The 24,795-nt window shown below is 39.9% G+C and overlaps 1 protein-coding gene, 1 long non-coding RNA gene and 1 other non-coding gene across 4 annotated transcripts in view; 1 reads left to right on the top strand and 2 right to left on the bottom strand.

Moving 5' to 3' along the window:
* The window catches only part of LOC137471461 (uncharacterized), a 209,448-nt gene extending 208,288 nt beyond the window's left edge, over positions 1-1,160 (bottom strand). Inside the window, exons 1-2 of one of the 2 annotated variants that reach the window (XR_010997623.1) lie at positions 1,052-1,160; positions 926-1,016 (exon numbers count right to left, since the gene is read on the bottom strand). This is a non-coding gene — a long non-coding RNA (uncharacterized lncRNA). The remainder of the gene's footprint in view (positions 1-925; positions 1,017-1,051) is intronic. The other variant, XR_010997622.1, reaches the window with a different exon arrangement.
* Positions 1,161-3,527: 2,367 nt separating this feature from the next.
* Positions 3,528-3,621, bottom strand: TRNAI-UAU (transfer RNA isoleucine (anticodon UAU)). Its single transcript has 2 exons — positions 3,584-3,621; positions 3,528-3,563 (listed from the first exon to the last, which is right to left on the bottom strand). It is a non-coding gene; the product is annotated as a tRNA-Ile (tRNA).
* A 3,734-nt stretch (positions 3,622-7,355) lies between these two features.
* The window catches only part of HAAO (3-hydroxyanthranilate 3,4-dioxygenase), a 33,285-nt gene continuing 15,845 nt past the window's right edge, over positions 7,356-24,795 (top strand). Inside the window, exons 1-4 of the mRNA XM_068185844.1 lie at positions 7,356-7,586; positions 11,595-11,673; positions 20,242-20,325; positions 21,931-22,037. Coding sequence (XP_068041945.1) covers positions 7,507-7,586; positions 11,595-11,673; positions 20,242-20,325; positions 21,931-22,037 — 350 coding nt within the window. The 5' untranslated portion in view covers positions 7,356-7,506. The remainder of the gene's footprint in view (positions 7,587-11,594; positions 11,674-20,241; positions 20,326-21,930; positions 22,038-24,795) is intronic.

The following is a 24,795-nucleotide window of genomic DNA, read 5'->3' as shown; positions in this document are numbered from 1 at the left end:
ATACATCTATACCTCCAGAGGACTTTGTTTTCTAAGCAACCTTTGAAATTTTGGCCTATTGTTCCCTACAGTGCACAACAGAGGATTCAGCAAGTGGTTTCTATTTTTAGGACGTCTGGGAATGTTTTGCGTTTGCTCTTTTCGCTCTGTGGGACCACAGTGCCATCTATTGGGAAAAGCCATAAAGAGCAGACATTGGCTTCTTATTATTTTCAAAGACTCCAAATATTTATTACTTTGATTTCATAACAATTAAGTAGGCTAAGTCCTTACCATAGGCTTTTATAGTTATTTGTTAGGATATGCAAACCTCATTATTATGGAAAATTCCAGACTTTTATATTTAAAGTAACTTAAGCAAACACTTCAGAACCCCACAATCACAACTGTGCTAACATGCCAGAGACAAGATTTGCCACTCTTAGAAATAAACATCAGGAAGGCCTACCCTGTATAAGCCTTTCTTTCTTAATCCTACATCTGCCATTGCAGTGGAGCTCCCTGTTTGAGCGAGATCATTCAGGGATAAACACAAACCCTGCTCCCTAACCTGATCATTATTAATCCCCCAAGATCAGGCAAAAGATAATTTTTTGAAAATTCTCCTTCCATCAATAAGCAGCACACATCAAGTTTTCCTATATCTATAAGCAGGCTCTTTTCTTCTACAGTCAGTGGGAACTCAGAGTAGCCAGAATAAGCCTGTAGAACACTCATGGTCCAGACTCAACATTAAACAAAGAGCAAGACAAATTTTAAGAAGAGGAACCTTTTTAAAAAGGATCCTGGAAGAATTCCAGAGGAGCTTTGGAGATCCACACCTGCAGGCATGCCATCCACACCAGGCAATTAAACATAGAAACAGAGAGGCAGAGGCTAAAAAGGACAAGGCCCCTAGATAAGCCAGGCAGCTTGGAAGACTCACCATAGGGAAGTCTTTCTTCCTGAATGCACTTCCAGGAGCATCCAGGGCCCATGACAGTCCCTTGCTAGGTGACAGCAAGCTGACACCAGGACTCGCCTGGCTACTCCCTCAAGGGCAATGATGAACATTGGGCAGTGGCTCAAGAAAGGAGTACAAGCTCTGGCACCTGGCTTTCAAAAGGAAAACGAGGCACAGGTGAACTACATTACTGTTTGGGGAAGAGGTGGGATTTCCTCTCCCTAGATCACAGTGCAGCTGGCACTTTGTGTCCCTCACATACAGGTGTTTTCCAAATATATCATGTGGCTACACTGAAGATACAGAAAATATGCTAGTGTCAACACACAGACTTTGTGAACTCTCCCATAAGGGTGAGAAGGTGTCTTCATGCTTACATGTACTGCTATATGTAACTAAATACACATTTTTATACATAAGCTGCTGCCAAGTAGCATTAGAGCATTACCCAACAAATCAGGACTAAAATGCTTAATAACAGAACAACTTAATGTAATAAAAAACTAACTTGTTCTCATAAGCTTGTAAGACACCTAATTTTGAAGAAAATTTTGCTAATGCGAGCAACAGGCTGAGGCCCTCCTCATTTCACCCCATGAGAGATGCTGCAGCCATGCTGAAACCCAGCTCAGCATCACACAACAAGAAGCTCCTCACGCCCTGGAGAAAACCTGCCCAGGTCCGACTCTCATCCCCTCCCAGGGGCACACAGCTCACCTCCTTCCACAGCAGCCCCTGGGGAAGGGACTGAGGTGGAAGCACTGAGCTCACCCCAGCATGGCACCCTTCCTGGCTGGGCCAGCCCCACTACAGCACTGCCATGGGATGGGTGGGAAGAGACCCGCCAGAGCCAGCAGCCCCAGGGCTCACCACACCTCTCAGCCCTGCCTCCACGGGAAGGCCTCGTGCCTTGGCAGCCGTTCACTTTATGTCGTAGACAGCCATCAGATAAACAACATTCCCATTTTCTTGGGATTTCCAGTCAATCTACATAAATTGCCCTGATCTAGCATGATTTTCAGTGTAAAATGCCTGTCTTGGAACATGCTGCCCTTCAGGTGTCAGGCACAGGTGTCTACTCATCAGGAGGGGCAGAAATGCACGAGTCACCTCACAAAGCCATTGTTTCTTTCTACTTTTTTTCCAGAATGAAGGCAAAAATCAGTAAAAGGAGATCCTGTGGAGAAGGTCACAGCACTTTATGGTCCCACTGCATGCCCTGGCTGCTCTCTTGCACCACCCTGAAGGCATGTCGCAAAACAGCTGTGCAGGCAATGATCTGCTTCACTCACCCTGAATGTGGCAAAAATTGTATAATCACTCGCCCAGCAGGCCAGAGAAAGACCCCAAATGTCAAACTAGCAGTTCCTCCTTGGCAGGAGGGTGCAAGAGCTGCTGTCTGTTCCTGGAGACCCACCATGGAAGAAGCAAAGGAAGTAGTGCTGCCCCACTCAGTTTCTTAAAAGGTCTCTGTGCAAGGAATGGAGTCCCTCTCCCTTTCTAATGATTTGTGGCTTGGGTTCTTTTTACCCAGTTACACAAAAACAGCACTTCCATTTTTTAGTATTCCAAATACTTGTGCAAATACTCCTCTGTACAGTCCTCAGCACTAGGATGTGGATATCCTGGCATGAAGAAGAAAATATGAAACTCACTGCAAGCAAAAGATGAATTGTATTAATCCTTTGATACATTTCAGATGTCTCTTCTCCACTTACACTTTCTTATAACACTATGGCACCTGCTTCAGGGATTATCACTCCATCATTGAAAGCTGTGAAGTTAATGCAAAATTCAGAGGGGACAAAGTGGTAACTAAAAGACAAGAAAGGATAATTAAGAGCCCTAAAATGGCACTTCCAGGAGTTAATGCCTGCAGTACAGACAAAGGGCTGCTATGGGCAACAGAGACATCTCTGGCTGCATGATCTCAAGGGCCTCTTTTAACTTTCTTGTATAAATTGCACGGTGAAAGCAGCAGATTAGATGTTAATGTAGAGGGGAGTTCACAAGATCTGGGCCTAGACATCCAGGAAGTGTCCTGCAACCTTCTCCATTACACAGCTGCCCTTTCCCCATGTCCCCGCTGCCTTTCTTGAGTGGTGAAATCAGAAATTATTTGAGGTACTTTCCTTCCCACGGTGTGCATTTGTTAAGCATTACCCAGACAATGAGCATTTACAAAGACTGTCACCACCAAAGGAGGCAAAACAGAGATGCTCTCACCATTGAGTTGCAGTGACTACACCAGTCGAGCATTTACTTGCACTCCGTATGAAACAACACGGTATAAAATAACCTTTATTTCCTACAATTTCTCACTCACAAGCAGCTCTGAGGAGGAACACATTTGTTTCTGTGCAGGGACAGGGTGCCGTGAATCCTGTCCCCGTAGGCACACACAAACACTCGGCACGGAGGCACCGGCGCTCCCCGGAGCCACTTCCGCGGGCGCAGCGTGCCCTCTCCAGCGGGCCCACGCTGCCGCCAAGGCTGCATAATTTTTCTCCGCACTTTTGTCCTTCTCCGTCCGGAGCGCCGCCGAGTCCCAAAAAAAGCCCGTTTTCTCTCCCAAAAAGCTGTGTGCTCCAGGTGAGGCTCGAACTCACAACCTCGGCATTGCTCGACTCTGTACTGCTGTATAAGTACCGCGCGCTAACCGATTGCGCCACTGGAGCCCTGACACTCTCTCCTCCCGAACGGTTTATCAAGGGCTCGCCCGGCCCAGGCGGGGGAAGAGAGGGGAACTCCCGCCCGCACCCCGCGCTGAGCGGCGGTCCGAAGCCGCCCCGGCTCCCTGCCCGGGCCGCGACACCCCATTAGCGGCGTGGAGAAGGCATGACGGAGCTGGTGGACGCCGCACTGCTCGGGGAAGGCGGCGCCCGCGAGCAAGGGACAAAAGCGAGCGGCGGCGGGGCCCGGACAAAGCCCTACCGCCCAGCCTCCCCGCCGGGTGGGCGGGCAGGAGGCCGCGGGGGTGCCGGGAGAGCCCGGCCTCCTGCGCCGCCGGGCGGGAGGGGCTGCGGGCGGGGCGGGGCGGCCGTGGCCGGTGGCGGGCGGCAGCGGCGCGGCCTGAGCGCCCTCCGGCAGCCGCGGGCTGGAGCAGTGCTCGCAGTTCCGTTCGCCGGGGACGAGACAGACGGAGCCCGGCCGCGGGTCGTGCGGCACCTAGCCTGCTGACGGCCTTCGGTAAAGGCTTGGGCCGCTGGGTCAGCGAAGTTCAGCTCTCGCTCACGGGCAGCCGTGGGGTGATGATGCTCCCTTGGTCATGCTCAGGACCAGGCCGCAGGGAAAAGACGCGGTTCCTGGCAGGGAGCTACATGTTGGTATCTCTAGCGTCGCCGCTGTGTGCGACACGAGGGGTGCCTGGCGCTCTTAAAACAAGTGCTTGTTCAACGTTGCGCGTGCGTTGTTAAAGAAGTATACCTCCAACATGGATTTATTCTGCAGTCAGATCTGTCCTACCTTATGTGGCAAAAAGATGGTAAACATAATCGTCATCAGCAGATACTAAAACCCAAGTGTGACTGCACTCCCTCTCTTCCCCCAGGATCCCCGTGGTAAATGAGCTGACACTCTGAACGGAGAAGAGGTGCTTCTCACTTGCCAAGGAAGTTTTTCTGCTGTTGATATTACTGCTGTGGGCATTATCTAAAATATACTTCTGTGACATACACCATGGACCGGTGAAGCAGCATGCAACTGCCGTATGTGATGCTTGATGAAAGTGTCTGGCTTGGAGAAGAGAACTGACAGCTCATTTCTTGAGAGAAATTTTCCATCATATAGGTGTACCTATATGATGGAAAATACCAGAAAACAGCAGCAGACTTTGTTACCCTTAACATCATTATGGTAACAAAATAGTCTGTACCACACAAAGATAGCTGTGGGGGGAAAAAAGGTAGTATGGAGAATGTAGTTTAAAAAGTATGTAGCCCAGTGTCAATATTTAACTTGTATTTTTTTGTTAACATATTTTTCTTGCTGGACATAAGCGATTAAACTTACGTCTCTAATGGGTTTGGTGATTGAGGGAGGTAGAAACATAGAGTTAAGTGTTGTCCAAAATGCAGCTTTTTCTAGTAACTCTTTCTTCCTGTGCTCTTAATGCAATAAATGAATTATTTTCATGTAACAGTTTTGTGCTTCAGTACTCTTGCACTCCTCTGGCAGCGAAAGGCTACACATCGAGTCCTTACCTTTGCATAAAAGGAAAGATCAGGGCCAAAAGGGAGAACAGAAACCCCAGGTGCTGAAACAGGCTTTGATGGATGCGAAGAGCCATCATGAAGCAGACTAGCAAGAAAAATCCAGGCCCCAGTCTGTTCCTGAGGTGTATGAGATGGACTTACTCGGGTGTCGCAAAGACTGCAACACGAGTTCTTTTCTTTGCCTCTCCTTTACCCTTCACAGAAATAGAGTTTCATAGCCTTTCACACCATGCAGTTATCTGCATTTCTTAGCCCCACTATTATACGCATAAAGTGGCAATTAACTTCATTTTTCAAAACCTACTGATTTTCAGAAGGTTGCAGAAAACGCTACCCTGTGATAATAGCCTCAGCCTTATATTAATGGTGAATTTTGTAAGTGAACTTTATTTCCTCCCTGAATAGGTTTAACTGTCAGGTTTTCATACCTCATACCAGCCCCAAATGGATTTATGAGCCTGCAACTGAGAAAGTTTCTCTGCAGGTAATAGTACCTTGTATTCTGCCTGGTGAGAAAAAGTGGAGACTAGGACTTAGAGCAGTGGTTGTGGACAAAAGCCCTGCAGTTAAAACTGGTACTTTAACACTGTGATGAACAAAGATTGGCTCAGTCAGTTCCAGGATCTGTGTTTTTTCCTACTGTGACTCTAGAGATTCTCTTGGCTTTCCTGCCCAACAAATGGAGTCCTGCTCTGCAATACAAGTTACTAATGTTGAGGCAGAGCTTTACAAAACCATGATCATTATCTAGTGTCTGCACTTCTCCAGTCCTGCCAATCTGGGTTATAATCCATTAAATGAAAGTGCATTTCAAATAGAAGCTCTCTTTCCTTCACAGCTAAGAACAGAACTGCCAGCAGCCTACAGAACAAAAAGTACAAAAATGTATCTGTCAGTAAGTTCAAAACCAGGCCCTATGTGTTTGCTGTGTGGTGGTATCTCACCACAGCCATTGTGTTGGTAGAAATTTAATGTGCTAAATAAGTGATGTGGTGGTGGTGTTTTGCAATTGAATGAAACAATAACTACTTTGGGCTTATTTCAGAGGAAATTACAGCTAGTCCCATTGTGATTGCATTAATACAGTGGAACTGTAATCCACATGTGGATCTTTTTATTCTAAAATGAATGTATTTTTTTCCTGTTTTATAAATTACATAGTGAGTTTTAACTAAACTGCAAAGAAGTGATAGAGACAAAGGTAAAACAGAGTCACTCTTACAAATACTTGATAAAAGCACAGTATTAGTTCAAAGTCACACTCCGTTGCTTTCTTCTGGTGGAAAATTACAACAGAATGAGTTAAAGAACTCCCAGTTTTGTACTGCTCATCATGCTGAATTTTCAGGCCTGTAGCTGCACTGCGCATATGTGCAAGCCATGGAGAACGTACTACTCACTTTTAACCAGATCATTTTATCACCTTACACCCATACACATTCACCCACTAAGCACAGTGTAGATAAAAGTAGAAGACTGAGATACGTCAAGAGCAAAGTGCTAAGATATTGTAATGTCTTGGGATTTTTTTTGTTTACCCACTCATCTCATGTGTTTGGAGTCTGTTTATAGATTTATTTATTTTAAAAAATTGGGGGTGGCAGGGAACAGAGTGAGCAGTCCTATAGCAACTGTGTAGATCTTGAACAGCAACTTGTGAGGGAATAAAGACTGATAAAGATCTGGAAAATCTGATTCTTCTCAGTTTCTTATTTGCCTTACAATTTGATGGCAGTATGCTGCACTTTCCCTAAGGGCATCACAGAATCAGGGTCAGCTCTTCACAAGCCCCGCTATAACATTTGCGGAGCAGATCAAATTAAGATGAGCATTTATGGACAGCTACTCTTGGTCTTACAAATGCAGGAGACATCTGTATTTTGGCTACTTGGCAAAAGAACATACCAGTATTTTCAAATGAATAAATATATAACAAACATTTAGCCTTCGAGTTTTGAAGGGAGGTTTCTGTATTAGACGTGAAAGGAGTGAATGCCCCAGTCTTACCCATTTTTTCTGACTGGCCATTTTTGTAGAGGTAACATTCACACTCCAGTAGATGTAGTAAAGAGAATTAAGAAACCCCCTGTGGGCAAAACCCAGTCTCCAATAAAAATTGATATTTTTAAAACACTCGTCAATTATTAGCCAAGCTGCTGGAGCATTAGTGCTCCCTATGAAGTAACCTTTGGCTGATGAACCTGTCCCTTTTGACACTGAAGCCTGAAGACACCTCTCCTACCAGCCAATCCTCTGAGCACTGGGGTTGGAATCACAGGCAGTCCGCTCACAGAAAAAGCACTCTGCAAATTCTGATATCTCGGGCAAAAGTTTCATAGGTGGTGGACCATGGAGCTTCTTGTGAATGTAAGAAAATGGATAGAAGAAAACAAAACTGCCTTTTTGCCACCTGTTTGCAATAAGCTTATGTAAGTAAATGAAGATTTTTTTATTTTTTTTTTACCAAGTTATTATATACACAAACATTCCTAGCTATAAGAGGAAGCTGCAACAATGCATACATAGTAAAGATTAATAAGGAATCATAGTTCCTCTCAGGCTGCAGCCAGAGTGCTGTTCCAAAGAACAGAAAGCGAGTGAAATCTGATTTGCAATAACTCAGCAGAATCTGCAAAGATCAACTTGAATACAAGATACTTGTCTCAACTCAAAGTCACTTGTAGGCAGGGAGACTGAGTTAAGAGAATTTGTGTCAGGCTCTGTGACAACAAACTCCTCTAGAAATCAGAGGAGATGGTATCACATCCAAAACCAAATTACAACCTGAAGTGGCTAAAGCTGCTGAGAATCATTCCAACATCACAGAGGAGCCAAAGCTGCAGGAACAATCAAAATCAGAAGGATATATCACTGAAAAACAAGGAAAAAGGAAGGGCAGCAGTACCAGAGGATCAGATTTCCAGTGCATTTCCAGATCTGTCAAGGGAGGAGGGTAGGGGGCCTGAAGGCTCCATGTACAGTATTTTGAATGAGACAGCCAGTATAAGGAAAAAAAGTGTGGGCATTATGCAGCTGTATGTACGCCATGCATATGCTCTGTGTCAAAGCTTGTGAACAAATTCCAATGTGTCTCAAAATATTAGTGAGGATTTCTTTGTCAGTGAAGCTGAGGAGAAAATATTTTGTCTAAAACTCTGTATGCAGAAAGCTTTCATTAGAAAGTATTCTGTCTAAGGAGTGACATAGACCCAGGTTTTATATAGAAATGAAAAAACATTTTCTTTATTTTAATTTAAAAAAACCATCTTTATAATTTTAGTCATTAAAAAAAAATATCAAAAATATGCCTCTTGCTCTTCCTTTAAGTGCTATCCCTAAGGAAAAGCTGAATGGGCAGTAATGTATCAGTGATATTAATTTCGATTCACAGGGGCAAGGGTTACTTTTCAAAGCAATAGTTACAAGACAAAGAAAAGGCAAAGAGTACATCCTTACTGCCGTGTCTATGTTGAAACTACAGCTGTGTGTAGAACTGAAAAATTCTGAAAGTTGAATCACTACAAGTGTCCCCATTTCTTTCATTTTCAAAATGGATTTAGGAAGCATTTTATGAAGCATATTCATTTCTGAAGCTTACCAATGTTAACAGGAAAAATTTTAGTATTTTATATATATGGAATATTCATGTGTGTCCTTCCCTATTAGTATGATAAACTTCTTTGTGTTTACTGCACTGTTCTGTACTGCTTACTAGTAGTTCTCTGTAAACCTTGAGTAAATCGGGAATGTGGAATCTATCACAAACCTTTACCCATAAACATTTTAAGAAGTTACAGTGAAATGAGAAATATTTTTTGTGACAAAAATTGCACAGATTAAAATAAAATCTATTTTTCCAACATGGCTTTAGCCTGTGTAGGAGAGTAAAACCATCTACTGCATGGGTTCTGAGTCTACCACCACCTGCACCTGGTGGTACATAAATGCTTTCAGGATATTCCAAAAGGTTTTAGGTGATTTTTCAGGAAGCAACTAATAGATTTTCAACATTTTTCCAAAGGCATGATCCTTTATGTGCTGAGTAGAGATGTATAATGTAATCTTTTACTGTGTCTTACAGCCTCATTGGAAGGCAACCACCTCAAAATTTAACTTACTTTGGTTCAAGGGAGACTTAACAGTTAAAACTAGGTCTCACAGCAAATCAGTAGGGCTTTTGGTATCTAAAATTATTATAGCTTTCAGGCTTTTATGACATTGTGTTCCATATATTTGAGAGGATCACAATTTCTAAATACCTATTTGGGATTGCAACACAAAACCTCAATTCCTGAATTACTGCCTATTCAGAGTTTTACCAAAGTCAAGAAAACGATACAGCTAATTAAATTGCAGCTCATTTTAATGACACTGTCTTGTAAGTTTAAATGCTTTTTAACCTCAACAATGAGCAATTAGTGCAAAATCAAACTCCTTGACGCAGCTGATTTTTACAGGTACTTCTAAAGCTCTTCTTCTGAGTTCAAAATATGATGCTTACCAAAAGGACTACTAAGTGTGGTCATGGACCCACTGATTCTTTGTAGTTTTATAATGTTTTTGAAGGGTTAGCTTCTGGCACCATTTTCTTTATGAGGATGAGATGAGAAATGTAAGATTATGGAAAACTTAATAGTCCATTAATTAGGTCCTCATTCTAATAATAGTACAGTCAAGTAATTTTCTCATCCCTGAAACCTTTGCAGTACTCTTAACTACATTTTGGCAGTCTTAACTGAAACTTTTCTTTGTTATGATATTTCATAATAATAAATAATTGTTAAATATAACAATATTTAAAGCAACTATATTAACCAGATAACTTTATTTAGCAAGGTGGGCAAACTTACCTATTGGAGTTCCTGCTCATATTTAATAGCTGGAATCTTCTGATGGTGTCAGTATACATTTGTTAATCATTGAATGATTAACCCATAGCCTGTTTATTATATAAAGCCCAGGTAAATCTATGGGGTAAACAAACGTAGATTTGCCAAATTAAGAAGTCAAGCAGTAATTGTTTTATAGCAATATTTTCACTCTTACCTAGTGAACTAATAACAAAACTGAATATCTGTTAAAAAAAACTAATCCATCTTAACAGTAGACTACAAGGTATTCACAGATTGCCTTTCTCGTATTTATTCTTTAGTGTTGATTTTCATTTATTTCATTAATTATTATCTGTATTGCTGCTGTTTGGGTCATCCTGCCCTTCTTTAGTTAAAGTGTTCATTAATGCAGAAGCAGTACAGTGTGCTGTTGAAAATGAATATTAAATTGGTGTGGTACAAACAATTCAGATTTCAGTTCCTTATTTTATGATACAGATATGAAGGCCAGTGCTATAAAATATACAGCTTCCTATGCAGAGAACAGTCAATTCTAATTCTTTGGTTTTATTTGACCAACTAATTTGTCACTGTTACTTGTTATGTCTGCATTTCTAGTCCCCACTGTGTTGGTCATTATCATTTAAATACTCTGCACAGAATAAGTGATAAGTGATACATTGAATATGTATGTGCCACTACTCAGAGCAGCCTCTCTCAAGGCTTACAAGGTACTGACACAGGGACACGTTGTTGTTCCCTGTGTTTCAGGGGATCATGGCCCTGCTGGTTCCATGTTAATGCCCAGAACCTCCTCATTGCAAAGCAGAGGTTAATACATCTCAGTTCACTTGTCAAACAGCAGGCAAACAAATTTTGATTCACAGCTACCAGGCCCTGATTTTGAGGGGTTTGTTTAGCAAAGGAAAAACTACTACCTTACCTTTTTATTAATGTGAATGGACTGATAGGTAATTGGTGTGATAGGCACTCCTTGAGATAGCTGAGGGGAGTGCTCACTGGGGCTCTTAAGAGGGGCAGAGTTAAGAAATGGCCTGGAATCTCCTTTTCTGAAATAGCCACATCCACAATGAAACCATTGTAATGTTATTCCAGCTTAGCAAAACCAGTATAAGCAGAACAGAAATTACCTGGCAATTCTTACCATCAGTATTGCTGGTAATTCCACCAATGTGGGGGGGGGGGTGGGGGGGAAAGTATGTTTTTACCTTTCTTAACTTTTAAGAGTTTCACCTTTACATAATCAGCTCAGGTTGAAAAGCCTCTTTTCTAGTTCCTGTCTCTTAGGTAACAGTCTTTATCTTTTCAATTCAAAGCTCTTTTCACAGCTGGCAGCTATTGTTGTCCTCTTTTCATATCTGGAGGCATTGAAACACCAGGAGGGAGGTAGTTGGCCTCAGGTCACCCAACAGGACAGTGCCAGAGCAGAGAGATGCATCCAAGGTCTATGAGTTCTTGTACTGTCTGTTGCTTTCCACTCAACATTGTTGCATTGACTCACTGTCCTAAAAGAATTTTAAAAAATAAATGAAATTAAGAACATAATGAACAGAAGTAGCTTCAAAATGTCACTTTCTCTTCTAGGCATCGCTATCAATTAAATGTGATGTTTGTTGGAGGGCCAAATGAAAGGAAGGATTATCATATTGAAGAAGGAGAAGAGGTAACCTACAGGTTGTTTATATTACTCTGATTTATCTATAATGATTAAATGTAGCTACTTTTGAAGCTACAGATTAGCAATGCCAGGCTCAGTTCTGTTGTATTTATTCGATATATTCATAGGCTTAAACAGAATCATTTACCAGAACCATACATCATCTGCACATTTTTTTTGAAACAAGCACAGGAGATCAGATCTGTTTTGCTGTAATTAATTTCCAACAGGAAACTAGAGAAAGTGTTCTGACACATCCAAGTGTCTCATTTCAACATTTTGGAACAGAAGTTTAATGATATTTGATAAGGATATTTTATATCCTGATATTTTATTTTCATTCAGGATATTTTATATCCTGATATATTTTATTATCTGATATTTTGTATCAGGTAATTATATTTTTAAAACAATATTTTATTGCAGAAGATTGGTCTGTATTTCAAAAGCAACTTTGGCATTCAAAAATCAAAAATACTTTAATTCACTAGAAATTACATTTTTTTGTGGCCTTTGTGAGAATTATCAGCTTTTCAGCTTTCATTTGAGTTTGGAAAGAATAGTCTTTAAATATTTTTCACATCATTCCCCTATGCTCAAAGCCATTCCACTGGTGGCTCAAAGTCATTCCAACCTTGAGTGGTGAGTAGCCATTGCACAAAATGCATCATGGAGGAAGAAAGAGTAGAAACTTAACAAAATTGTAACAATTTACACCTTCTTTGTTTACTGCCTTTTTCTTGGAATTGCTTGCTCAGCCTAGGGACTTCTCCACCGCTGGCTCTGAAAGAATCCTAAGGGGAAGTGATTACTAGAGGCCTGGAAGTAAGGGTATCAGGATGGAGACAATATGCCTTGCTTCCCAACGGAATAATTTAACTTCGTGTCATTCCAATGACATTTGACAACCTAATTTTAAGTATCTTGGAAACTCGAGCCTAAGCATCTACATAGTTTAAGGCAGAAATGGGTCAAGTTTCTATAAATCCTTTTGAAGAGAAAGAAAAATTAATTTACTTATCATTGAATCATTTCTCCTCAAACCCACCCCAGCATTTCACAAGAGCCTTCATTGATTTCATGTTCTAACTGTGCTGTGCAGGTGTGTGTAGTCCTTACAGACGCACAGCTCGGGAAGAGCAGATGCTGCGTTATCCCTGGGTGACTCCCACCTGTGTTGGATTGTCACTACCATCTCCCAGCCACAGGCACATCCATCACATGGCAGGTTACCGACACAGTCCACCGTGTCTCTTCTTATGGGCTGTGCAGGGAGAGCTCTGGCAGCACCTGGGACCAGGCCATCACGCTGCTTGGGATTCCTTAAAATGAAAGTTAGGCTGATTTAATTTAACTTTTTTTTTTTTTTTTTCATGCTACAAGATGTTCCTGTATTTGTAAATAACTTGGCCTACCCTTTTATAAACTCTTTATATGACTTCTCAACAATATAAAAAGTTAGCCATATTGATAAAGGCATAGTTTATAATTTACTGTTGCATACTGATGTTATTGCTAACTCAAGTGGAAACAAGGCTTTTTGGGTATCAGTACATGCTCATTTACATAGTAAGCTTCCCACAATTACTCAGAAACCAAAAATGGAAACATAACAACCCTGTCACATCGGAAAATTGGCAATACACACATCAGAAGCATTATCAGTTATGTACCAGTTTAACATATGGGCCAATTTTGTTCAGTTTTACAAAAGTTATTCATTGCATTATAGTTATTCATTGCATTTTACCACAGCTTTTTATCAGACACATTTACACCTTCCTGTGATCTCAGAACCATATTTTTCATTAGAGAAGAATTGTGAGGTAGAGAGTATCCTGGCAAAAGGGCATATTTCTAAATTAGACTTGGGATTAAAAAAAAACATTCAAAGCCATGTTCAGCTTATTATTTTGCAGGAAAAGGGTAATTTATAGTTCTGGGTGATAATTTGAAGGCAGACTATATAGACATACTGTCAGCAGGCCAAATCACGAATGCGAAAACCCACAAATCCTTCAGGCAAATTTAGCTGATGCTGTTCTACTGTTGGTATTCCCATAGCAAAGAAGGGTTGGTTTGGAGAGAAAGTTAAATTTAGGATTGTTTATATCTGTCCACTCGCTATCTTGTGCCTGTTATCACACCATTTATGGAATGTCCTGTGACAGAACTTGCGCTTGAAAGCCTGCAGTTCACAGTAGCAAAGGGTTGGCATGCAGAGATAAGGGCTGAGGAGCATCCTCCTGCTCCCAAGCTGCTCTCTGCTGGTGCCATTAACGTGCAGGTGTATCAGGAAGATTAGGTCTGACTGGCTAATTAGGAGGAAAAAAAAACAGAGGCTTGATTTGAAGTCTCTTCAAAGCCTTTTAGAATTGTCTCCTGAACAGCCATTTAGGCTAAAATGACAAGCTAGTCTAGCACAATTTCTTTCCTCCTCTCAACAAGCAGACATTTCCTAAATAACACTTATTTTCTTAGTTTTCTCTGTAGCTCTTCACTGACTTCTTAAACTTCTGTGCACTACTTCTTTGCCACCATTCTGCACAAAAAGAGTCTCATACCTGAGACTGTGTTACATTTGGGAGGTTTTTTAAAGAGAAATATGAAGCTGCACCTTACAGGGGTTAAACCATTCAGTCTTTGGCTGGAATTTACCAGGAAGTCATATTCATTCTTATTTGTAAAGTTCCCTTTTGCTCCCTTCTCCATCAGAATAGAGGTAATCAGCAAACATCTACTCAGACATTCTCTGCCTCTAAATCAGACTCATTCAAAATTAAATGCTTTGGGAAATGCATCTTCTGATAGAACATGGCAAAAAAGTCCTGTGAGGATGGACTTATATATCTAATACTGACAGAACTTTCTAGGAAGTGTTTGTGCTACATAATGAGTTCTGAGGGTTTCAAATGAATCATTATTTTTATGTGCCTCATTTGTCAAGAGAGTTTTGGGTTCCATGGACTAGGGACTACAATTCTTGTGTAGTCAACTTGATGAGGCCACTGAATGTTTCTGTGGCAGGTCTGACATGATCACAGAGTCACAGAATCACTGAGGTTGGAAAACACTGCCAAGATCATTGCGTCCAACTTTTGACTGAAACCACCTTCTCATCTAGACCATGGCACTGAGTGTCATGTCCAGTTGTTTCTGAACACCTCCGGGAATGATGACTCCACCACCTCCCTGGGCAGCCATTTCAATGCCTGACAACCCTTTCTATGAAGAAATTCTTTCTGCTGTCCACCCCAAGCCTCCCCTGGCACAGCTTAAGGCTATGTCCTCTTGTACTCAACCCCTCACAGCTATGGGGTAGCAGGTACCAGGGAACAGTCCTCAGCATATCTTTTTCTTGAATTTTTCATCATACCATAGCATTTGTGACAAGAAGAGTTTCAGTGTTAACATAGCCTACAGGCTTCATGGTGTATTTATTGCATTTTTACTTACTTGTAAAGCCTGAGGGTAGAAAAAAAACAACCTTCTTCCAAAGAAATAAGTGAAAACTCAAGGGGACCATATATTTTGGAGAAAGTTAATGACAGAGAAACCCCACAATCATAACAAAGCTTAGCTCTAGTACAAGAATTTCAGAATTTATTTACTGCATTGTGTGGGCTGCTTTGGAGTAAAGTGAGATATGCTAACAGCTAAATCTGTTAGCAGATTTAACTCACAAAAGTAGTTAGGCTGCTATCTCTTTACCCACCCCAGTCCACCACTTACACATTATGAATCTCAACTGACTTTGATTTTTTAACAATTTACATTCTGATGTTGAGTCTCTGCAAAACAGCGCAGTTCCATGCAGAGAAATTCAAATCAGCCATACATCCACCACCTGCAACACATTTGCATTGGCACAAACCCCACTTGGATTAGAAGTCCCACTTCTCACTATGCAGTATTTTATCCTAAGTTTCTGCTGCTCAGCATCTAGGTTGTTTCCTATGGATAGAGCCAACTAATTATTGGCACAGCCGCACAGACCAAAGCCCTCATACTGCAGTCCTAAAGAGAACTCTAAGAGAAGGAGTCCCTCCTCCTTTGATCATCTTTGTTAATCTCTTCAGCTTCTTCTAGCACATTCACATGGTCTGACTGAGATACAACTTCATGCTTTGAAACATGATACAGGTTTGAGGTCACATCTGCCACAACTCATCTGAGTTTTCTTGACCTGAGTTTTGATTTGTCTTTCTCTCCCACAGACACCATAAATATGACTTGGCTCCAGTTTCTGACAGATTATCTTCCTAAATGCAGCCTGACCCCTTCTAATGTATGCTGCTCTCCAGTCAGCATGCTTTTGAGAAACTCTCCCCTATCAGATCAATTTGCCCTTTGCATTTTACAAGGATAATAAATGTCTGAAAACAAGGGGAAAGTGGGACTAGGTGAGCATTCCCATAGGTTGTTTTGTGGTGCTTATATCCCAAATAAATCTGAGAACCTGAATCACAACAAAGCAAAAGAAATACTTTTGCTTCTTTACATTTAAAAAACACCACATTTATCTGGTAAAGACTCTTGGAATATTTTAATAAGAAACAAAGCTCTTATTAAAATGTAATAAGAATGATGATTCTTTTGCATCAGAAGGAGTTCATGTCTTCAGAAATAATTTTGCTGCATAAGATTGTTGGTATGAGTTTTGGCTAGTATTCAGGTCTCACAGGTGACATGTAAATAAACAGAGGAAAATAAAAAAACAAACCACACCAAAAGCCCTCAACATACTTTTCTCTACCTTCCTCATCTATTTGTCTTGTACACTTCTGATGGCTGAAAAACCCTTGTGATGAGAAAGGGAGAAAATTGCTTTTCTCTACTCAAATAGATCAGTCACCACTGAAGTCTGGAGAACACCCAGGCTCTACTCCCACATCAGAATTTGATTTGCTCTGCAAATTAATTTAATGCTTAGCCATATGACAAGCAGCACAAGTCAGGATAGACCAAGCCAGAGCCTAATCCCAGAAGTGGTTGAGCAATCCCAAATTCCATTTTTAGATGCAGTCAGAACTCAAAGTATCCTGCTAATTGCAGGTCTCTTTAGTGGTCTGTAAGTAAGCTGTCAGCTACCAAAGCCCTCATGAAGCTCTGGGGTCCTGTGTCTAGGCAGAGTTTGATATCAAATTAATTCAAATTAAATTACATACACTGCTGTACATGAAAAAAAATAGACTTGTGGGTTTTTTAGTTAGTCAATTCAGACCAATTACAAATCCTGTATTTTTCCACTACTAGATGCTTCTTGAAAGAGCAATTCTCACCACACTAATACAGCGAAGATGTTAGTGCTTCTTTTAAGGTAGCATCCACTTGTTCTACTACCCTGTTGAAATTTTTGTCAAGACAAGCAGCTTCAGCAATACTTCCACTGATGGCAACAGTGAATTGCTACCTCTGTGCACCTTCTCTTCTTGCCTCCAGAAATGCCAGAATAATTTACTCTATGAGTATTCATAATTGAATGGAATATCCCTGTACAGACTTGAGAGTGATTCAGCACCTGCCACACTACCTTCCCCTGCAGGCATAATAGTATCAGTTTTGAAGCATGATCAAAAAGGATGAAGCAGACTAAGGACTACTAAGCAGACTACTTTGTCCTACAGCAAAGAAAATTTAAGGAAAATTAAATTAATTTTATAAAACCCTCTCAGTCTTAGGGTGGTTTCATTTGAGTTTCATAGGTATAGCTTCAGTTTTAATGATCATATTGAGCAATGTTATGAAATAATGTTATGCTTTGGGCAAAGAAGCATTCCTAGGTGCTTCATAAATTCTAGAGGTAAGGTGAGCATTAATAAAGGAGGTGTTTTTGGTGTAATCATATGGAAACGATACCACATAGTAAGCAGAAAACTAAACAAAATGCTGAAGTCTGGAAAAGAAGAAGATACAGTAATAAATAAATAAATAAGCAGATTTAGTAACAAAGGATAAAAAGAATGGTGAACAACCTTTTTCTTCCTTGAGACACGTTCTTCACCCAGAAAGACAAAATTCATGCACAATTGTGAACTATTATGCAGTAACAATATAAAAATCTGGGCTTTTCTACAAGAAGAATTATATACATTTCCTGTAACAAGAGGCCTTGTCATTAATAAGATATTGATAGAGCAGAAATAATGCATATTTCCTCAGTTTTTAGTAATGCTGGGGAAAATGGATACTAAATTATTCCAGTAAGAACAGTACAGCTGGGAAAGCTTATGTTTTCTAGTATGAACTCTATTGGCTTACTATCCTATAGGAGGATAGGTGCATATATTTGTGTATATGCATAAATATACACCTAAATCTTCTAACTTTTTGATTTTTTTTTTCCAAGAGAGACTTAGGAAAAGATAAGATTTGCTCAAAAGGCTAAAGTCAGTCAGTATTTAGAAAAAAGCAGTTTCCAACAAAAAGACAGTACTGCGTTGCAATCTGGCCTCTGAAATGGGTGTGGACTATAACTCACTGAGATATTATATAGCTGACAAGTTCCTTGATAAAAAGTTCAGGTTATATTATAAGCAAAGCAGTAGATTTACTAATTGCTGCCGCTTGTATTAATCACAGTTACATCAGATGATTTATGGATGACTGAAGCACTCAGGCAATTTAAAAGAAAAAAAGGTTTGAACAATAATTAACAGTGAAAGGTACTATTTAAATTCAGTCAGAAAAACACTCTCATTGACAATGTGTAGCCCATGTCATTCCTCCTCTCCCACTGCAAAACAGTTCTTTTAATTCATAACTTACTGTGTAGAACACTTCCTTATGACTGTGGTGCTTTGCCTCTGAACTGGATAGCTGACATCCACTCTCAAGTTTTTCATTTCTAGTAAGGTTTCTCAGCTGCATGATTCATGTCAGAAGCAGGATAAAGTCTACCTCTGTTGTCCTTTCCCTCCTCTATGTGTCCTGTGCATGTGTTCAGTAATAACTGCCCCAGTAGCTGCAGAGGAAATAACACTCCAAAGCTCAAGACTTCCAAAATGATATTTTAGGTTTCAGCATTATCAGTGCCATATGATCCACAGCTGGTGTGACAATCCATCTGGATCATAGAGTCTTAGATTAATCTTCTATGAACTGAAGGAGAGGTCATTTCCCCACCCAGACCGCTCGCTGTCATGCAGGGAACTGCTGGCCCTGCCCAGTGGAAGGAGGGCTGGTGTAGCTTTGGGTGCTGCCCTCCAGCAATGCCAAAGAAAGCCAGAGCGAAAGAACCCAGGGAAATGGACTGCAGTGAGGATCAGTAGCGTGGCCCTGTGGCCTTCTAGATAAGAGTTATAATTTGTAGTGATGTCCCTGTCTCAAGGTGAACTTTTCACTCATGTAAAAGCTCTCAGCATGAGCTTTTTTTCCAATGTATCTTCAGTTCTCCCTATGGTTTCGTTCCCTTGGCAGCATATTCATTCTTTCTCATGTTCACAGAGAGTGTATCTTCAATTCCAGGGGCATGTATTAATATTTCAAAACTCTTTCAGATATAATACTGATTAAAAAATTGATTAAGCTTTTCTAATGTTTGAAAGAATTCAGTTCAAGGGGTTTTCATGCTTCAGTGGTTTCTTCTTTCCCCTATTTTTTTCATTTTGATGAAATTGTAGTGACTTGCTATAAATAAGGGATTTTTTCAATTATAGTTCTAACTTTGAATCATGTTTCAGACTACTTCAGCTGCACTAGCACTCTGGTTTCTAGATGTGGTAAAGAGAACATGGAAAGCATGGCAGAAGCGACTTCTGGAAATATTATTGTTCTGCACTACATAAAAATGAGGGAGAATGTGCCCATTATTTGAGGTCAAAGATACATACCTGCTTACAGATCGTAACCCAGTTCTGTCAGAACCTGAGCACCTCAGAGCCCCACAAACAGCAGAGCTGGTTTTGGTCTGAAAACAGCCATGGAAAGGTCACCAAAGACAGAATTTTGAGTTCAGTGGTTCTGTCCTTATACACACTTCTAATGTAACCCTTTTACATATACACAGTGGGAAGAGCAGCAGCTATTGCTGGATTTGAGAGTATCCACAAGAGTAAAGCACAACAGCTTCCAAATGGGCAATTCTTCCCAAATGAGAAAACGCCATTAAAAAATTGAATAAGTAAACAAAAAAAACCTGTATGTGCATATTTGGACTTTATTTGGCGAATTTACATATAATTTGATTGATTAAAGGCCCTGCAACATCTAAAATTAAGCTTTCTAGATTGTGTAATTAATGGATGCTTGAGCTGTAATGTTTAGCCCTCCAAAAAGTAATTCCAAGGGTAAAACCAGGACAGTGGAATTTCACCAGGTCCAGAGGACAGCTCTATATGAACTTACAGACTTCTTGGATAGATTGTTAATTCTTAGTAAGATAACAGAAATAATACATATTCTGTAACTTTTTTAAAATCAACAGATTTTAGAAGCCGGTTTTTGTTATAAAAAATGTGCAAATACTTGTAACTGCAAATTGAATGTATTTATACACATATTCTTTGTATAGAGAATATAAAGTACAGAATGTTTTGGAGTAGCTGCCTTAATGCTATATTCTTATTTCTTCAGCTTTTTTACCAAGTTAAAGGAGATATGTGTTTGAAGATAATTGAAAATGGGAAACACAAAGACATTGTCATCCGAGAAGGGGAGGTAAAACAGGATTGGTTTTCTGTTATAGTTGTACATAAGTATGTCACATGAATGTTTTATGTGTTATTTAGAAACAAATTTATCCCTGCTGTGCAAGAGATGGCATCAGGATTTATTTAAAAAAAATCAAAAGCTTGAATGGAGTATAGAAAATTTTAAGTAAATAATAGGAAACTACAATAAACTGGGTTCAACATTTGTCTGTTGCAATAACAGATAAAAATCCCTCTGAACATCTGGGATATCTATTCAGATAGTCAAGAACATACTAGGAGAAGTTCTTATTCCCCTGCATTTCATGGGATCTGCCATGTAAATTCAGTTGGATGAGTCTTTTATTTACACCTTGCCAGGTACACACTGCTCACCCACCCACACCATTAAACAAACTGCCTAAACTGAGGAATTTAAGTGATTCATACATTTTCAGCCTTCTTTAGTCCTCACAGCTCGCCTTTCCAGCCATCACAGTAGGACAGCTTTAAAAGAGCCATTTACGAATAAAATGTATCCAATTTTTCCTTATAGTAGTACACTTGCTAAAGCACAGATTGCAGTGCTTTTACCGAAAGCATGAATAGACACTGGCTGTTACTATGAGTTAGATGTACTACAACTGCCACTCGTGGTTATTGACACAAGCTTGGACTGCACTCAAGTCTTTGAAAGGATTATTAGGTCTAGTGGAGACAGCCTTTGAAATGGAAGGCATGTTAAACCCAATAGCTTAATGCCATTAAAAGCATTACAACTTTTTCAGTGTCGAAACAGAGCCACGTTTTTAAACTACGAGGTTCTGGTATTACACTTCACACTGCAGGAGCACACCCAGCTGAGATCTCAGCATGTAAGAGAAGCACTAATGAAAAGGAGCACACCGTGCTTGGTGGAAAGACTGACGCTAGTACTGCTGAGGCGCCATCATTAGCTCTGTTTTGTAGACAGAGACTCTAATGACTGCCCAGCCTTAGCAAAAACACCTGCACTGGTGAAGAATACAGGCATACCAGCTAGCAGCTAGGAAAGGGTGTATTCTCAAGCTTCAAAAACAGACTTCTCTTAATCACATGTTGCCTATTCATTTTGTCACTTGCATGAGTAAATAGCCCCTCATATTTGTTATTTATTTCCAGAGAAAATAGCACTCCTCATCGTGCAAAGGTGCTCACTCTGTTGGGAGGATACATGTGGCTGATTAGTTTAGACGTTTTATTGAGCAGATAAAAAAATCTGCTTTTTTATTTCCATTTCAATTACTCAGAAATTGCAGTAAGTTTATAAATTTCAGATGAGTAATTGATTGAATTTTAATTTCAATTGTGTCTAGAAATGGTGATCAAACCAGGAGGAGAGAACTTGCCTACCATCAAGGCAGTGCTGACTGCTGTCACTGTGTCATCATTCAGAGAGAAAGGCAAGAAACAGTGTTTGCAGGGCTGTGAGTATCACAGTGGATGCAGCTGCAAAGGAGCAACACGGGATCAACAAAAAGTAGGGGAAAAGTGCAGAAAGGAGCAGAAGACTTTGCAGGTTGAGGGGCAGGAAAAGGACAATACAAAAAACAAAGACTTCCTGACACTGATACCTTCTGATTTCTTTTAACAGATGTTCCTTCTGCCTGCCAGGATACCTCATTCTCCTCAGAGATACAAAAACACTGTGGGTCTTGTGATTGAGAGGGAAAGATTAAAAACAGAAATGGATGGGCTAAGGTGAAGTATAAACTATTGACTAATCTGTTAGAATTCATAATATAAACTAATTTCTCATATCAATACAATGCTGTGTTTTAATTTCCTGAAAATTTGTCAGATTCATCCTGGCAATTTTGTACTAATTCTATCCACAAATCTATTTATCTATACACACATAAACAGAGATCTCATTTAGCATTTGCTTTAGTTAAACAAGAACCCTATTGAAATTTCTGAAATACATGTTGTGGTTATAGCAATCTACTTATGTGCTACGTACTGCTATTGCCTTAGGTTTTACAAAAGATCTCAGAGCTCTCTAACAACCAAAAAAAAAAGATTTTTTTATCAGTTCTGGCAAGCAAAATATTTATTCCTTTGTAAGCACTGAAAGCTTAAAGGTGAAGAACAGCTTTCTTGTCAAGTGTGTGGGAAGCTAGAAACAAAAGTCATTTTTCTCACCACTAGTCCCTCTACATTGTACACACCTCTGCCTAGGTTTTATCTTCATGTAAGTGAGTGGTTTACTTTGTATTCTAGAAGGAGAAGGACTAAGCTTTGTCTTGTGTCCATACAGAATTCACAAGTCTAAGAGAGAAAAGCCACAACAGCATAACATTAACCAGTCTAGAAAACTGTCTTGGTATTAACCAGAGACATCAGACAAAGCAGAATTTATAGCTGTCCATATAATCCATACAGATTTAAAACTGCAGTGATATCTATAAAGTGATGTTTCTATCCTTTCACCTACAATTTTGATTGTTGCATGGGTAGTGTCACAGCAGGAAGATTGTAAGTATGCAGAGCTAGAAAGATACTTTTTCATTCAAAGAAACAAGGCTACAGAAACTAAGAAAGGGACCATTCAAGAACAGAAACCCACATGATTCAATTCCAATCTAAAAACAAGTACAGTTCATTTAAAGTATTGTTTACCTATGCATTTTTTTCCTTTCATTGAATACCTGTAGATTGTGTGGACTTACATTATTTAAAGAATACTTTCGGCTAGAAAAAAAAATGGCCAGTCATTTAGATTAAAAAGTTTATTATTAAGGTAAAAAGAACTAAATAGCAAAAAATTAACTTAAATAGTAAAGTAAACTTTACTTAAAGTAAAACAACCTACCATGTGAAGTCTGTGAATGGTATAAGAGAGAAATGCTGAATGCCTTTTTAGGGATCCAGGCTGATCTAGCTGATCTAGAGATTTTCACTCCAATGTAAGCATGTTTATGTGGAGAAGCTAAATTAAAAGCTACCTTATGGTTTCTACCTTGCAGGTGGAAAGTAACACATTCTCAATTCAAAATATCTAATCAGATGCCTGAAAATAAATCAGAGGTTTTTAGTGCCCTTGTTTTCACACAATGTGGTGAATGAAAACATTTAATGTTTTGGAAGTGAACAATCTTATCACGCTTTTGAACATACATTCCCTCTGTGTGCTCCTGGGAGAGAGGGGAATTTACAACCAGAACCCCTAATGTTTTCATACTTTTTTCAATACCAGCCACCTGCAGCAAAGACTGCACAAGAGGAAATCATAATGCACTTTGAAGTATGCTGACTCAAAGTATAATACTGTGTTACTGTTCCATTATTTATCATGTCTACAGACCATAGTCATAAATCAGAGCCCCCAGCGTGCTGATTACTGCACAAGTGAAGAATAAGTAGCCTGCCCCAGTGTTCCAGCCTAAGTAATGATTACATGTCTTGTGCTATGAGAAAAATGATGTAGCTAATCTTAATTCTGTGGCAAATAAGCACAAAACCAAGTTTGATGTTAGTCATACTGTTGGATACTTTATTTGTACCAAACAAGACATATTTAGCATCTCCCTTCTCTGTAGATTGTCTGTGTTCAGAATTTGTGCTGGCAGCACAGCTTTTTCTAAATTGGAGGTATAGATACTGTTATTCTCTTCAGTGTATACTCTTTTTGCAAAACTTGAGGAGCCAGGAAGCTCTTAGAAAATTTCTGGACAATATGTGTATAGATACATAAGACAGACATGAACATACAGACATGCACAGGATAATTACATAAGTTTTGTTTTCTATTCAGACACACATTCCAGTAACTTTACCCTAAAAGACACACTGGACCTTTTTAAAAGCATTGACAATATGAGTGACAGGACTGGAGCACCATTCCTTGCAGTCTTTTAAAAATCTGAGTGTAAATTCTGTATTTGCCATTCCATAGATTGATTCTATACAGCAACCTTGACTTGTTGACCTCACCAAAATTTATTTATTTCTTAAGACAAGAAATTATGGCACATGAAGCACAGAATTCCTCTTCAGAGGGGTGATTCAAACACATCCCAAATCTGTGTAGCTGAAAACCATCTATTTTTCACTAACCATAAGCCACCTTGTTTTCTTATCAGCCCATGCATGGGCATTAAGCAAGCTGACACTATCAAATTTATGTCATAGCTGCATGGAAGAAATTGCTGGAAATGGTATTTGGGTCCAGGTTTTTTGGGGTTTTTTTTGCAGTAACTACATCCAAGGTGATAGTTATTGGTCCCAAGAGATTATGGCAGCAATCATTTCCAGGATGAAATCGGGAAAGATTGCTGAAGGAATTTGGTGACTTATGATTGATCCATAGAACTACAAGGTACTCCACAGAAGTTTGAGCACCCCACCAAGTCACCTAACCAAGGAAACTGAAACTTTCTTAAATAACCGTTCCTCAGAATGAAGTACACCAGGCTTGACCAGAAGTTGCTCTTATGCAACATTGAGTAGCTATTTT

This window comes from Anomalospiza imberbis, chromosome 3 (assembly GCF_031753505.1).
Source record: "Anomalospiza imberbis isolate Cuckoo-Finch-1a 21T00152 chromosome 3, ASM3175350v1, whole genome shotgun sequence".
NCBI lineage: Eukaryota > Metazoa > Chordata > Aves > Passeriformes > Viduidae > Anomalospiza > Anomalospiza imberbis.
The sequence above is the reverse complement of the archived record's forward strand: the minus strand, read 5'-3'. Positions and strand labels throughout refer to the sequence as shown.